Here is a 15,413-nt window from a genome sequence, read left to right as displayed (position 1 = left end):
GACGTCTCTGAAATCCAGATGCCCTGGCCGTGACGTCTCTGAAATCCAGATGATCTGGCCGTGACGTCTTTGAAATCCAGATGCTCTGGCCGTGACGTCTCTGAAATCCAGATGTTCTGGCGATGACGTGCAGGGGCTGAGTCACAGCGCGGACATCACCGCACTCCGAACCCTGTTGTTACTGTTGGCGGCGGCCCGGAGGTTGACATCACTGTTTGTTTTGAGGCATCTTGTAAACGTTCATGTTATGACCATCTCTGTACACGTGTAGCTCTGTATCACAACTTTTCAGAGCGCCTAACTTAAATGGGGGGAAAAAAAATGTGTTTTTAGTGTGTGCCATGGCAAAATCATCATGCTGTAAAGCATTGTATGATCGCAGAGTGAAAGCAAGGTACATCCCAGATAACAAGCCTTGTGTTGCACTGCTAGTAGTACTGTAAAAAGTTTTCAGAACTATTGGTTGGACCAGCCCAATTAACAGGTGTCCTTCTAGTTTTTAGTGCTATGTGTGTCTGCTTGGCCCATGACCTCCCATTTACAGTAAATAAGGAGCCCTGGCTAAAAAGAGCTACTGTGGGTTATTGAAGGAAAGGTGTGTCTGTCGTTTTGCTGTTGGCTCATCCCTCAGACCCTCTCCTGCACTGTTCTTGTGGGAACTAATCGTCCATTTCATTTCTGCTGCAAGGTGTATTCAATCATGTGCAACATGCCAACCCTGCAGCATGTTGAGACAGCATGGGTTTCTGTTTAATCAGCTCCCTGGTACATGGGGTCCCTGCAAACATGAGACAGTCTTCTGATTGGGAACAAAGTTAACGAGTTGAAGAGCTTCATTAGTGTCTTTGTTTCATGCAAGTTGAAGTACTTCCACTCCCACTCCCCTCGCCTTTCCCTTTCCTTTACATGTGCAAACTGCTGTCAATAACAATCTACTGGAAAGGTGTTATGTTGCTGCACTTCACACCTCTGTAACTGAACACCGTGGTGTACTGCTGTACCAACACCCACCAGCAAACAAACAGGGTGTGAAATTCTCGGGTACGATGTGTGCCGTCGGGTAAAAAGTCAGCCACGTTTCATTCCAAGCGCCTGGTCTTTTAAACCCGAATGCTGATAGAACAGGTTTTACTGCGCTGAAGCAGACGGGAAGTCAAGGGGCGACACAGAGACTAGAGGTTCTAATAAGAGGATCCGGACAGCTAGAGCTGGCTGTGTTGTCTTTTGGCTTTTGGCTTTCATCCAGGGCAGCCTGCCTAACCGTGCCGACAGCAGCGTGACACACACACACACACACACACCAGCCCCTGAATGCAGGTTTGGAAAGGGTGATTATCTGATCCTACCAGCCTCTGACTATCTCCGAAATGCCTGGAACGTGTGAGCAGGGAGTCAGCTCGGCTGATGGAGCAGGGCCCTAGTGTTGCTGGCTGTTGTGCTAAAGTGTTTTTTTTTTTTTTTGGTTTTGAGTTAAGTGATTAGCCAGCCAGTTTTGGATGCATTACACAACCTTGGCTAGCAACAAAAAATGACATGCAGTTCATTGCTGCTGAATTATTTTTAGCCCTGAGTGATACTATAGAGGGACTCTTGTGTGGTAGGGAGAATGCTGTAGGTGGCCACCGGGTATTTCCTCGGTGGGAGAAACTGGAGTAATGCTTGAATAAATCTATCTGCTGTGTGCTGCAGTTGGACGATCTATTGAGCAACTTCACAGGAAACATATGGAGGCTGTTGAAGCACCTGCTTTACAAAAGGATCTGTACGTTTGAAACTTGGTGGTGTCTGTCCAGTTCTTTCTGAAAAACAAAAAGGTAGGTTTTGGAAATGTTTAAAAAAGCTTGCTATCACCTCATTTGAGATGGTGATTTACTGAAGTCACTGGTTTTCACTTCACACAAGCCTGGAGTGATGCGCTCTGCTCCCATGACCTGTGGTTGCTCACCTGTTGTAATGGCAGGGCTGGTCGCAGGGCGGGGTAGCTGGCAGGGTGAAATCCAGAGGCCAGGACTGAGCATTGATAATATATGAAAAAGATGCTCCCTTACCTTTTTACGATGTCTGCTGTCATTGAGTGGTTCACAATTACCCAAATAAGAAGTGTATTTTTTTGTTTGTTAATGTGCTTTGACTGTGAGTTCAGGGGCTGCTCTTCAGATCCAGTTGCTGTTATGTAGGCTAGATCAGCCAAAGTGTCTTTATGTAAGTGCCAGAAAAAACAAAGGAAATGTAACTTGAACTAAATCATCCACAGCATCCATTGAGAGGTGAAACTGTAAGGACTGGGATGTCAAATCAGCCTGTATCTGTGCAGCTCTTTTTCTGCAGCAGGGAGAAAAGGGTCTCAGGAGTTTGCAGTATAGCTAGTCTTCAAACACACACCTCTGCCTGACCCCCTGTACACATCATCAAAGCAAGGGCAATACCACACGGCTTACCTGAAACTTTTAATATGGCACTGTCTTTTATACTATAATCTGGTCGTGGGCGGCTACCTTTCTCTCTGGCTTAGTCTTCTGTCTACTTCATCTGAGATGAATCATACATGCTCTGTCTGCAGCTGATGGTTTAGTACCTCCAGTAGCTCTAGCTCTGGAAAGCAAAACAAACGTGTACACGAAGGGAAAACTCTTTCTGTTTATCCCTGCTGTGTTTTATGTTATAACAACGTTTTTCAGGAAGGATTTCTAGAGCTGAAATTTGCATTCTAAAATGTGTGTCAAGCAGCACTCTGTACTAGCACCATAGCCCTGCTGCTTGCAGGCAGTTTAGTCAGCAAACTCAGCCCTGCCCTGCAGTAACCCTTCTGGAAGCCATGCTGCAGGGCTGGGATTGTACTGGAACCAGTGAGCCTGCACTCTGAGTGGGAGTGGGAAGCTCTTAGGACTGAGTGTTCCTCCCAGGCCAGAGAGAGAGAGAGAGGAGGGCGATGACAATTATTGGGAAATCTGGAATTTATAAGTTACTCCGTGGGAAAGGACAAGATAGACCGTTGAAATAAATAAATAAACAAATAAATAAAGCACTGTTTGGAATAAACTGAAGTCAGAGGGTCAGAGTTCTCATCCGTGTTGGTACTATGCTTGGAAGGGCTTGTAATTAATAGATTTTTAGCTCACCAAACCGTCATTGGTGCCTTTTCTTCAGAAAGGAAAAACACACCCAATAAAGTTCTTGCAGCAGGATAGCGTCGGGACGGAGTCGGGAAAGCTGCAGTTCAAGCAAGCGTGCGCACTTATAATAAACAAAGAACAAAACAGGTACAAATAAACAAGGCATGAGGGCCAAAATAAAAAAAAAACAATAGTCAAAACTTACATGGACCAGACTGGGCAGGCTAGTAAATAACATGTCTGAATGGGTTATGTTTGCTTTGGTAACTTTGCGTTTCTTGTGAATCTGCCTGGGTGTCCCAGCAACCCCACTATATACTATGTACCGTATATAAGTGTATGCTGCTTATATAACATGTGTTGCTTGTAATGTGTACTGTATGTTATTATTATTTATTTCTTAGCAGACGCCCTTACCCAGGGCGACTTACAGTTGTGTACAAAAAATACATATCAAGAATGACAGTACAGTTAAGAGCAAGATACCAAATACAATGACTTCAGTCCTAATGTATGCTTCATAAACAGCTATGGTTTTTCTTTTTGAATCCCCTTCAAAGGTGTTGCACCTTTTGGCAGGAAATCGGTCCTTTGTTTTCTAATGCAAGTTAATGAAGTATGATTGTGCATTGTGCCAGCTGGGTTTAGCTTGGGGATCCCCCGTCCTTCTCAGAGGAGGCTCGCTCCTGCCAGCCGTCCTCCTCAGAGGAGGCTCGCTCCTGCCAGGCACCTGGCTGCGTTCACTTTCATCAGGGGCAGTTTAAATGAACCTGCTCTAAACATTTCCAGATGTTCTCCACGCTGGCTGTGTCACCCTTAACTCTTCACAAGCCAGACCCAATAGACTGGTGGTGCTTTACATCTCGCTAACTGTGCCTGCGTTGAAAGATACGTTCTTTCTCTTTTTATGTGCTGTAATGTGAAGCCTACACCTGGTCCGCTGAAGCCTGGGGTCTGAGTGAATTCAGGTAGAATGGTCTCGCTCGCAGATTGAGTTCACCATCACAACTGGCACTGAATTAAAACCCCACAAAACTAACAGCCAATACTCCACCATTAGTATGGTGGAACGCCCTGAGAGCATTGTAATATTTAAAGCTGTATACATTTGAGACTCATTTTGCAGTAACGCTGTGAACGCCTTGTTACCGTGGATAATATTTTAATCACAGGTTTGGTGATCTTGTAGGGGTAAATTCCAGTGTTACTGAAGGAAAGTTCATTTCTGTCTCAGTTTTCATTGCAGCTCTTTAATAACTAGGCATCGACAGACGGAGTTCACTGGCCGATTTAAGGAATGTAAACCATTCAAGAGGTTCGCTGTGTCATTATTAATCCATAATAATCAATGAATAGTTCTTACTGTCATAATTTATTTCCTTTCCTCAACTAGATGCCTGTCTGTATTTTGTTCAAAGCCATTTTCATTTTACATTAGAATGAAATCCTTCTTTACGTTGGTGTTCATAGTGTAGTTTAGGACACAGATATTGTGTTTAGGGAGAGGTCTCTCTGTGCCTGGTATACAGGGGAGGATAGGGTCAAGCCATTGTTTAAATGTGGAAGCGTTAAACACAGCACGGAGACAACCCTTGTAAGGCAGGAAGTTCACGAGTTGGGGGAGGGTTCCTTGCAGTCTGAAGGCCTCTCAGTGGGTGTCTGAGAGTTTTACTACCTTTGGCTGAAGCTGGTAAAGTCCTTACATGGGAGTGTTCTACCTGACAATGCCGTGCCACGCTTCACTAAAAGATACAAATTGAAAGCATCGCTGAATAGGAAAGCTCTTACACAGTTTTCCAGACCAGGGTTGTCTAAGATTTTGTTATTGTAGCACTGACCTCCTTGTCCTCTTTGTCCCCCAGGGCGTCCCTCCAGGGCAGTGTCCACCATGTCTCTGTCCGTTCGGCCGACGCGCCGGATCACCTCGTCCTCCATCAATAGGAGCCAGTCGTTCGCTGGAGTGAACTCATCAGACAAGCACTACAGGTCAGGAGGCGTGCCCGACCGGGTGCAATTACTATTGCAATTACAATCACTGTTACAGCAGAAGTGTTTGTGGAATTGCTATTACAATCACTTACAGCAGAAGTGTTTGTAGAATTGCTATTACAATTACAATGCCATTTTGTTCAATTAGTTACAATTATGCTGCAGAAATTACAATTATAAATACAATTAGGGTAGCAGTGTGGAGTAGTGGTTAAGGCTCTGGACTCTTGACCGGAGGGTCGTGGGTTCAGTCCCAGGTGGGGGACACTGCTGCTGTACCCTTGAGCAAGATACCTTACCTAGATTGCTCCAGTAAAAAAACCCAACTGTATAAATGGGTAATTGTATGTAAAAATAATGTCATATCTTGTAACAATTGTAAGTCCCCCTGGGTAAGGGCGTCGGCTAAGAAATAAATAATAATAATAATAATAATAATAATAATAATAATAATAATAATAATAATAATTACATAAACAACTCCACACATTAACATGTGTACTCTGTCTATTCTAAATAACCCAGCAATATATCACAGGTACAATTACAGAAACATGCTACGTAACTTTTATTTGAAAATACAAGAATAATGATCGTATAAACAAATAAATGCGTTATTGAACTGTAATCAATCAATTATAAGGTGTAATTACCGTGTGTGTGTGTGTCTGTGTATTGTTTGTACCTTAGTTTTTGCCATTCCTGTTTTTTTTTACCCACCTATACGCTCTGTTTGATTTAAGCACATATGGAAATCTGCAATCAAACTGCTGTGCAATGGGAGTCATTCTCTCATCTCTCTGCGATGGCACTGTCACATTTATTCATCAAACACACAGAGGATTAGTGACCTAAGAGCTTCAGCACAGACCTGTAATGTAACGGCACAGTGTTCAGTTCAGAAAGCGTTGTTCTGGGTGGTTGTGGGCTCACTTTGGCTGCCGTTGTCCCTTGCACAAATTCTCTGCTGTAGACTGGCTGGCTGCCTCTCCGGAGGCTAGGTTAATCCTGTTTGGTTTGGGAAAATAAACCCCACAGGGATTAGACTGTGCTATCGGATCCCATCTCTCGTGCTGTAGAGGAGATGGGCTCTGCATACTGACTCCCACTGAGCCCCCTCTACACTGCTGAGTGGCATGGGAACCAGCGCAGGGGGATAAAGGCTGGTCTGTCTGCTCCCATACAGTACCCCATCACAGTGGCACAATGCATAGGACTCCATGCCTCTGAAACCTGGTCACATCAATTAAAAAAAGACAGAAAGAAATTGTCCCTATTCACAAAGCTTTGTAAGTCTGGATTCATTCACGTTGGACGGTTACAGTTAGTTGTGTGTGAATAGCAAACATATATTCATAAAAAAACAGGCTTTCCAGAGGGGAAAAAATGCTGTAAATAACTTTAAATAAGGAATATTTCTGTTTTGCAGTAAAGAATAAATGGCCAGATCGAGGAAGTTCCCTCATTTATGTCACAGGATTGGTAATATGTGTATGATGTAACATTGTGTTTTACGGTATAACACAGGGAGGGGAGAGGGGTGGCAATGGCATTATTTGTGCAGTGATTAATTCAAGAATTTCAAGTACTACCTCCCTGCACACCCCCGCACTGCACTGCACTTGCTTGTCTCCAAAGAAACAAAGAAACCTGACTGCTCGAGTTCCCGGCTCGCTGCGACCACACAAACAAAACCAGGATACCAGAGTGACGCTGTGACAGGGGAGCGTCACAGCCTCAGCTTTTACCGGCAGACCCAAACGCTGGTGTGCATGCTTATTAACAGAACAAACACAAAACAGGAACAAAATAAACTGGCACGAGGGCCAAAATAAAAGGTTCAGACACAAACACTCACCCAGACAAAGGATTTTGCTTCCTTTTTACCGTGGCCACTCCCCAATTAGCTTCAGTTACCTTATTGGGGAATGGCCACACCTGTGAGACACACACACACACACACACACACACACACACACACACACACTATTTACAGCAGCAGGGTTTCTGCCCTGCCACTGACACCAAGATAGTGGCACAGCCATTTCTGTCAGTACTTCTAACATTAGGTCTATTAGGTCTGGCGACACAGGCTTGGAGTTCAGTTCCCTGTAGTGTGCAGTCTGATTGTAAGAGCTGAAAAGCACATTGCCCACAGATTGCTGTCTCCTGCTGACTTGAGCGAGCAGCAAAACCCTGTCCTCAATACACAGCATTCCTAATGGACCTGCTGACCGATTGACCGGCGCTTCATTAGGCCGGCCTGTAAGAGGTTTCTCTTGACCTCAGCACACCGTTTGGGACCTCAGTGTCACCCTTCACAGATCTGTAGGAGACTTTGAAATATCGAGGGTCACTGAATGCTGAGTGCGAGTCACCCTGGGTAAACACACATTCGTACATGCACGGCTATCAATCAGTGTTGCTTAACCAACATGTTTTACATTCTTTTAAAAAGGCATAAATAGAACGTACAGAAAAATGAATAGCATGGTTATAAGATGAACTGAAAGAAACCACGGCTAAGAAAGTAAATACAAGTAGTTAGTTACTTAGGCCGGCCTGTAAGAGGTTTCAGATTTTAAAGACCTTGCTCTGGCTTATTGAAAACATGTTTTTGTACTGGGAGGTTATCAGTCATCTGGCATCGTTAGCCCTGATGAAGGACTGTGGTGCACAGAAATGTTTTAAAATGAGAAAGGACCTGGGGAGGGAGATTTCCTGCAGTGATGATGATAGAGATGTAACCCTAACCACTGGTCTTTTATTAGGAAGGGGTGTTTACATACAATCTGTTTTTTCTGTTCATGCTCATTCGTTGTGGAATACTTGCTAAACTGTTTCAGCCGTGTGAAGAAGAATACAGAAGGGTCTTTACAATTGATCGAGGACTGTTGGCTTGGATGTAAACTGTAACCTCTCCTTTTTATTATTATAAATGGGGACTAATTAGGCAAGTTACAAGTTTCAACGTGATTCACATTACACCTCTTCTTTAAAGGTGCAACAGACAGATCAGATCAGTGCCACCATCAGTGGACTAACCCTGTGTTGTTTGTTTGTTTGTTTGTTTGTTTGTTTGTTTGTTATTTTGCTGTTGCTGCTTTGCAGGAATCGGGCCGTGTTCAGCACCCCAACCAGCTCCAGGAAGTTTCCCTCCAGGGCCAGCAGGATGTTCACTCTCTCCCACAAGTCCCTGCCGCCCAAGGTGCCGCAGCCAGAGCGGCTGGACGAGGTCTACGAAGCGCTCAAGAGAGGCCTGCAGTAAGGGCTTGCTTCCTGAATCCAAGACCACAGCCTAGCTAGCTCCTGAGTGCAACACTACACACAGCTAGCCCCTCAATGCAACACTACACACAGCTAGCTCCTCAATGCAACACTACACACAGCTAGCCCCTCAATGCATGTTTGGTTTGAAAAAGTTGAATGTAGAAGTTGTGAAATGTGTGCATATTTACTAAAATATTAGTCAGTGTGGTCAGTAGTGAGTATGGCTCATGACAGCCCTGATGATGCTGTATTGGGACCTAAATTCAAAGCAGAAGGTTTTGAAAGCCGCTGTGCTGACCACTCATTCTGTGCTCTACCATTGCCATGTTATCAAATAAAGCACGAAGAACCCCTCCCTCTCTCCCTCCCTTCTCCTCACTTTGAGCGTCTTTTTAAACAATGACTGGTGGGTTATGCACATCCTCTGATCACTAACCCACGATACTCCTTTTTAAAGATTATAAGGATATCACTGCAGTTGACACCTCTTTTTAGGCTTTTAAAAAGTACATTAAAAACAAGTTGCGTCAACTATCTTGAAAATATCCACAAATGCAGATTACTTCAAGTGTTCAAATTCACCCAAAGCCTTTGCTTGTGCATGTGTGTTTCAGAGGACAGTAGTAATTGCCAGTGGTACAGTATATGAAATGCAAACTTGCTGGTTTGTTGCATTGTTGCTATGGTAAAAGCATGGCCCTTGCATACAGCATTGCTATGGGAACGGTCTCAAAATGTTTTGAGTCTTGTGTGGCACTTGGCAGGAGTTCACATTGGTGTGGAGAGAAAGACAGCGGGCAGAGGAAGTGATGTCATTTTGTTTCCTCCCGCAGAGCGTACCTGCAGGTCCATCAGCTAGAGCTGGACAGCCTGACCCGACAGATGAGAGAGTCCAAGAGGAACTCCAGACTGGTGAGTGACGCCTGAGCTAAAGATTAAAGGTCAGAGGTTCTGCGCCTTCAGATTCCATTACAATCATTTAAATACTCTCAACATAATTCACAGTGGTTCAGTTATATTGCAATATTGCTATTGGTCATTTTTTTCTTCTATTCAAAGTGCGGAAAATGATGGAAATTAAGGGTAAAATAGCAATACTTACTGTGTGGTTATAACATGTAGTTAAATGTGGCCACGAATTGGAAAGGGAAGGCGCAGTGGATGTGCAGCAGCCAGAGGTGGTCGTTTTTTGTTAGTTTAATGTGAAAACAGTAATAGTAATATATGATGCATTCTTAAACAAAGCACTGTCTAGTGGAGTTTTAAAACTATTTTGAATGTGTCCCAGTTCTGAGCTTTGGGAATCGGGTCGCCCTATCAAAGACTGCCAGGAATGTCTTTTGAATCATGAAACGCTGATATTAATGAAGTCCTCTAGCAAGCTCAAAGCAAGCTAAGATTAAATTCGCACATAGAAAAAAGATTGAAACATGAAAAATGTGTGGTTGCAGAACAGAGGGGGTGATAACTAACCTAATCATTTACTTTGTGATTTCAATATCGTAACCCTGTGCTCTTTGTCATTGTAGGGCTTCCTGTATGAATTGGACAAGGTGCGTTCACGTTTTTCCTTCCTTTGCTGTTACAGTATTATCTTTTTTTTGCCTCCATGTCGAGTAGCCTTGTATTTAAGTGCAGTCTGTATTAAATGTCTCTATTTAGTATGAATAGATCTGTTTTTTCTTTGTACCGCCCCTCTGCTGTTCTGTGTTGGGGTTCAGTCAGCGAGTTGTTAAACCCTTCTCCTTGCTAGTGTTGAACCTGAGCCTTTCTTTATTTCGACAGCAAGTGAAAGCCATTGAGAGGTTCATGCGGCGGCTGGAGTTTCACCTGAGCAAGGTAAGGAAACGATTCCCATGATTTTCATTGGCAAGGTGCAAACTGGTAAGCACTGTACAAGCTAGCAACCTCCAGAATCAGAGCACAGTGTGATTAAAAGATCCAGACCCCTGATTTAAAATAAATCAATCAATCAGTTAGTATTTCATTTCCATCACACCAGGACCCATTTTAGGTCAGCTGGCTCCCACTGTTGTGGTCTGATCACCTCTCAGTGTGTTTACGTTGGTCAAGGTCACTGCAAGGTCAGAGACTCATTGAGCGTTGTTACTTCCTAGCGCCAGAGTAATTGCAGCAGGGACACATGGCAGCGTTTATTGTTTGCAGACCGTGTGACGAAGCTTTGCAGGCATGAATTCTACAGCGTAGGCAAGCTGGACCCAGAAGCCTCTGCTATTTAGAAGGATCAACGTTCTCAGTGGAACCTTCACACACTCTCTTAGAATGATCCTCACCTGCTCTGATTGGTTTAAAGAAAAAAAAAATGCTCATGAATAATGCTGTTACTTAATATTAGGCGGGTGGAGAAATTGAATACATTTCCAACTCTGTGTGCCCTGGGTTTGATAAAGCTGACAGTTTTTTTTTTTCTGCTCAATTTCCAAAGCTGTTTTCATTACTGCCTGTGAGGTGATTACATTGAAACCAGCAGACGAATGGCTGCTGATTCAGCCCGTGGAAAGCCCAGTATTGTAGGTTCTCTGTGTGGAATCAGCCTGTCCCTCAGCCAGCAGGATTTAGTACTTTCTGACCTAAAGTACACTTGACAACCGCTAATAACAACCAGATGGGCAATGAGCCAATTGGAGAAATAGAGGAATCAAGCAGAGATTTTTTTTTTTCAAAGTTTTAAGTTGCATTGATTCCCTTTTTTTTTTTTTGAGGGCTGTCAGTTTATTGGTTTAACCCTTTGCTGCTTGGATACAAAAAGCCTTTTGAATTATAGGCATACTTCGTAGTGTTTATTCAGCTGGGTTTCCTATTGGAAATCAAAAGAAATGGGGTTACGCTGTACAGTGATGTTATTAGTTTACTAATTGTCAGGTCCTTTCACTGAGGAAGAGAGCAGAGGCGTTAACACTATGTGTTTGCACTGGGAGCGGCCACTTTATTAGGAAATGCACCTCAATGGAGCTGTGCTGCATGATTTGGAATATCAAGATCGGGAGCACTTTGCTTTATTCGGCTAGAAAATGAACATGTAGCAGAGTTTGGAAGAGGCGTGATACAGGAAGTTGAAGGACTGGTACTAGACATACTATAGCTCTGCCTACGTGAGGCTGGGAGCGACTGGGGACTGATAGGGGAAGACAATGGCTGCAGAGGACTGTCGCATCTGTAAGGTGTCAGTCTATATGCACAATAACACAAGAATACATGCAGGTGGTGAGCAAGACGTATCGACTGGAACTGCTCACCGGGACGGGCTTTCAACAGGTAGTAAGAGTGCGGATCCATTCCTGATAGAGTGCTCATGCTCTCTATATATCAACAGGTAGAGAGAGTGCAGATCCATTCCTAATAGAGTGCTCATGCTCTCTGTATTCTATATATCTCTCAAATGGGTTCAGGGTATGTGACAGAAGTAATGAAACCCCCTAAGTAGGATTATTGCTGCAGACAACATGCTAAAGCATTTAAGCAAACCATTTAAGCAAGGCTCTTTCAGCTTTCTCTCCAAATGGGTTATTAAAACGAGCGAGATGCTGGGGGAGGAAGCAGCTGCCGAGATGGTAAAAGATGATAAGGCTTCCCGCATGAGTGGCTGTACAGAGACTTCTGAATTCACCAGAGGGACGCAGGGATTCATATTGCAGGTTTCTGAGCAGGCAGTTTGCTTTTGTAGGCTTGTAGGGGGAGCAGTTCCTCTCCGATTATTTAGCCACCCTTACTGATGTGATAGACGAAAGGAAAAGGGGGTTGAAACAATACTGGGTATTGGATCCCCCATTACTGTTTTCAACTTCGTAACCCCTATAAAACACCCCAAGTTAAACTTGCCCTTGGTTTTCCCCTTTGTAACCCCTAAAGTGTTTCCTGAGTTTAAAGGGTGTTACAGCAGTCAACTTAAAGCACTAAATTCATACCTTAGATAAGGGAAAATCACTTGGGGCTAAATTATCAAAGCTATTTACTCCAGTTCATCATTAGTACAATTTTACCACCGTGCAAAGGAGAAAATCACCCAATAAAGTTACCAAACCAGAAACAAACAACTACTAACACTTTGAATACGTTGTTTCTTATTTGTTTAAGAAATTTAATTGATGGTGTTTTCCATTCAGAAAAAAATTGCGCTAATGACGAACTGGAGTAAATAGCTTTTGAGAATCTGGCCCTTGGCGCTTCGTGCAAGCGGTCACACAGTCCACTGTCCCTTGTGACTGACCCCTCCGCTCTGTGCTGTTTCAGATTGACGAGCTCTACGAGGCCTACTGCATGCACCGGAGACTGAGGGACGGAGCCAATAAGATGGTGAAGGCTTACACCGCGGGCTCGCCCGGCAGCAGAGAGGCACGAGAGAGCCTGGCAGAGGCCAACAAGGGCTACAAGGAGTACACTGAGGTAACTCCCATCCAGCCTCCAAACACACACCCACTGTGACGTTCACTACGCGTTCCACAGCACCCATCGGGCAGGAGATTTGAATCCTGTGTTATAGAGTTGTACGGATGATTGGGACTGAGCAGCAAGCAGACGATGACACCCAGGGCAGGGGTCAGTGGTGTTGATTGGGCTAATTTACCTGTATGAAGCCATTGAAGACACAGCTGATTGTGTCTCTCTGAATAATCGGTCTGTGCGCTAATGTGCTCCCCATGTTGTATTTGGTAACGCTCTACAAGGGCTGCAGACTCCTGCGATTAGTTGGGTTTTGGCTGCCTGTGATCCAGCTCTGCTATTCTGTAAAGCAGCAGTACGTGTCAGCTGAGCCACTCTCTATCTCCAGGAAACAGTTTGTATACTTTGGCAGAGCTAGAAGACCTCAGGGTGACCTTGTGGCTGGCTCTACCATATATGCCCTACGGGTAAATAATAATAAGGAAAGCTTACAGCATATAGGTCATTCTCGTCTGTAGGGGTACAAAAAAGTCTGTCCAATTTCACACACACAAACAGTCTCAACATTTTCTCTGGCAATTCCCTTTATTTCAAGTTCAGAAAAGGAAGATGAACCCCAAGGAACAGATTCCGAAACATGTTAGGAAATGCTGCACTTTCCCGTATTGTAGGTTTCATTCATGTTTCATTGCAAATTTCATGGTTCTTTTCTCTTTTGTTTTAGAATATGTGCATGCTAGAGAGTGAGCTGGAGAACCAGCTGGGAGAGTTCCAGGTGAAGATGAAAGGTAAGCAAAGATAAACCGGGATGGAAATAAGACTCCTGCAGTAATGTTAGCAAGCCCCGAGGAATTCAGGGGTCCAGACACAGAGAAGGTGCCCAAGTGGTATGCTGTGAACCAGTAATTACCTCTGAGATACTGAAAGCTTGCGAATGACAAGAAGTTCACTCTGGGGACCAATGGCACAAGACTGAGCAAGCCTGCCTATTTTATCTGTGGCTATGAAGTCTGACAGTACGTGCAGCAGTCAAACTTAGAAGCTTATATAATCCTGCCAACTGGGGTATTAGGAAAATAAAACTAATTTCATGTTACAGTTATGAACTGCTTATAAATGATGTGAATAAGTTAAGTCATACAGGGATGGATACAAGACTCCAAATGAATAACAGTTTGATCCAGTCCTGGTTTTGCAATGAGTTTATTAAGACACCCCTGAGCTTGTTACCTATACACTGTGGCTAATCAAGCTTGTATTAAAACCTGGAATCGGTGAAACTGCTATGCAATACGACTGTCTTATTTCCGTAAGACATACATAAATGTTTGTGTAGCCATTAATGGAAATTGATTGTTAGACAGTTGTTCACTGATTTGTAGGATCTCCTATATGTTTGATTTTAATATACACTCTGTAGACTAGTTTGGTATCTTTGTGGGCACCACAGCAGTAGCCCCCAGTCCTTTAATGTAGAAAGAGGAAAGACAAGGGAAACATCTGTCAGGCAGCATAAAAAAAGTATTTCCAAAGCAAAAGGGAAAGGAACATGGGAACACAGGGCTTCAATGTGTTATCCGACTCAAAACAGGATGTCCTCTGAATGGGTTCTGATGGCTGTGCTTATCAGGGCAGGCAGGCAGGGAGGGAGAGAGTGAGTGAGCGAGCGGAAAGTTTATTTGTGTTCACAGGGTTTGGCCAACAAACCCAAACAACGCGTATCGCCTCAGTTTCCAGCTCTTCACCGGCACCCCCCAGTCGTTTTGGAGATCTGACACGAGGTGACTTTGATAAAGTACAATCAGAGTGTTCAGAGTTGCATCTGGCTCCAGGCTTTGCTAGTTTTAGTGTTTGTTGTGTTGATGTTGACCTGCTGACTTCCTTTTTTTTCTGTTGCAGGACTGGCTGGTTTTGCGAGGCTGTGTGCTGGTGACCAGTATGAGGTGAGAAGTTCAATCGCTGCTCAAATGATCATGTGCTACAGTTGCAGGGGCTTACTGGTTATTACAGGGATCTTGAAAAACAAAATGTGTTCCTCCACTAGTCTATTGCAGCCTATTAACAGTCATGGGTTTAATAGTCGCTCACTGGCTTTGGAAGCACACAGCTGATGTTCAGAGAGGCCAAAGCACCAAGTCATAGAGGATAGCGTGTTTAGCCTGGCTAACCTTCAAAGTCTGCTATCCATCCTGATTGAGTGGTATCCAAACCAATCTTAATCTTAAGATGTGATAGCTGTGTTCGATCACAAGAGACAGCTTTCAGACCGATTGGAAGTGAATCATGCAGGTATTCCAGTAATGTCCTCCAGTACTTGTGATCCAAGTGCTCTCGGCTACAATCAGAGAGCTTTCAGGACACTGCTTTAAACTGAACCTGATCAGGAATGATCTTGGCTCTGGTGTCGGTCAGAGACGCTGTGGTTCCAAGTTCTCTCAGTGAGACAACCAGCTAATATGATACACTGCCATCCAACTGAGTTCATTCACAGCTCATCAGTGAGGGATTGTCATCCTCGGCAATTCTGCAACCAGGGAGGTCAGCTTGAAACAGACTGGGCCAAACAAACAAACAACCAATCACGCTGCAATGAGGAAATCATTGTGGTGTTAGAAAGAAGCAGGTTCAAGAATCCACTGT

General features: G+C 44.0%; 1 protein-coding gene across 7 annotated transcripts in view; it reads left to right on the top strand.

Moving 5' to 3' along the window:
* Positions 1-15,413, top strand: part of LOC117424486 (rho family-interacting cell polarization regulator 1-like) — a 59,770-nt gene that overhangs the window by 30,073 nt on the left and 14,284 nt on the right. For all 7 annotated transcript variants that reach the window (XM_058992807.1, XM_058992806.1, XM_058992804.1 and 4 more), the window contains exons 2-9: positions 4,976-5,099; positions 8,214-8,366; positions 9,206-9,284; positions 9,902-9,925; positions 10,158-10,211; positions 12,624-12,776; positions 13,498-13,561; positions 14,673-14,716. In XM_058992807.1, coding sequence (XP_058848790.1) covers positions 5,002-5,099; positions 8,214-8,366; positions 9,206-9,284; positions 9,902-9,925; positions 10,158-10,211; positions 12,624-12,776; positions 13,498-13,561; positions 14,673-14,716 — 669 coding nt within the window. In that variant the 5' untranslated portion in view covers positions 4,976-5,001. The remainder of the gene's footprint in view (positions 1-4,975; positions 5,100-8,213; positions 8,367-9,205; positions 9,285-9,901; positions 9,926-10,157; positions 10,212-12,623; positions 12,777-13,497; positions 13,562-14,672; positions 14,717-15,413) is intronic.

This window comes from Acipenser ruthenus, chromosome 19 (assembly GCF_902713425.1).
Source record: "Acipenser ruthenus chromosome 19, fAciRut3.2 maternal haplotype, whole genome shotgun sequence".
NCBI lineage: Eukaryota > Metazoa > Chordata > Actinopteri > Acipenseriformes > Acipenseridae > Acipenser > Acipenser ruthenus.
This window is presented reverse-complemented; position numbering and strand designations above follow the sequence as displayed.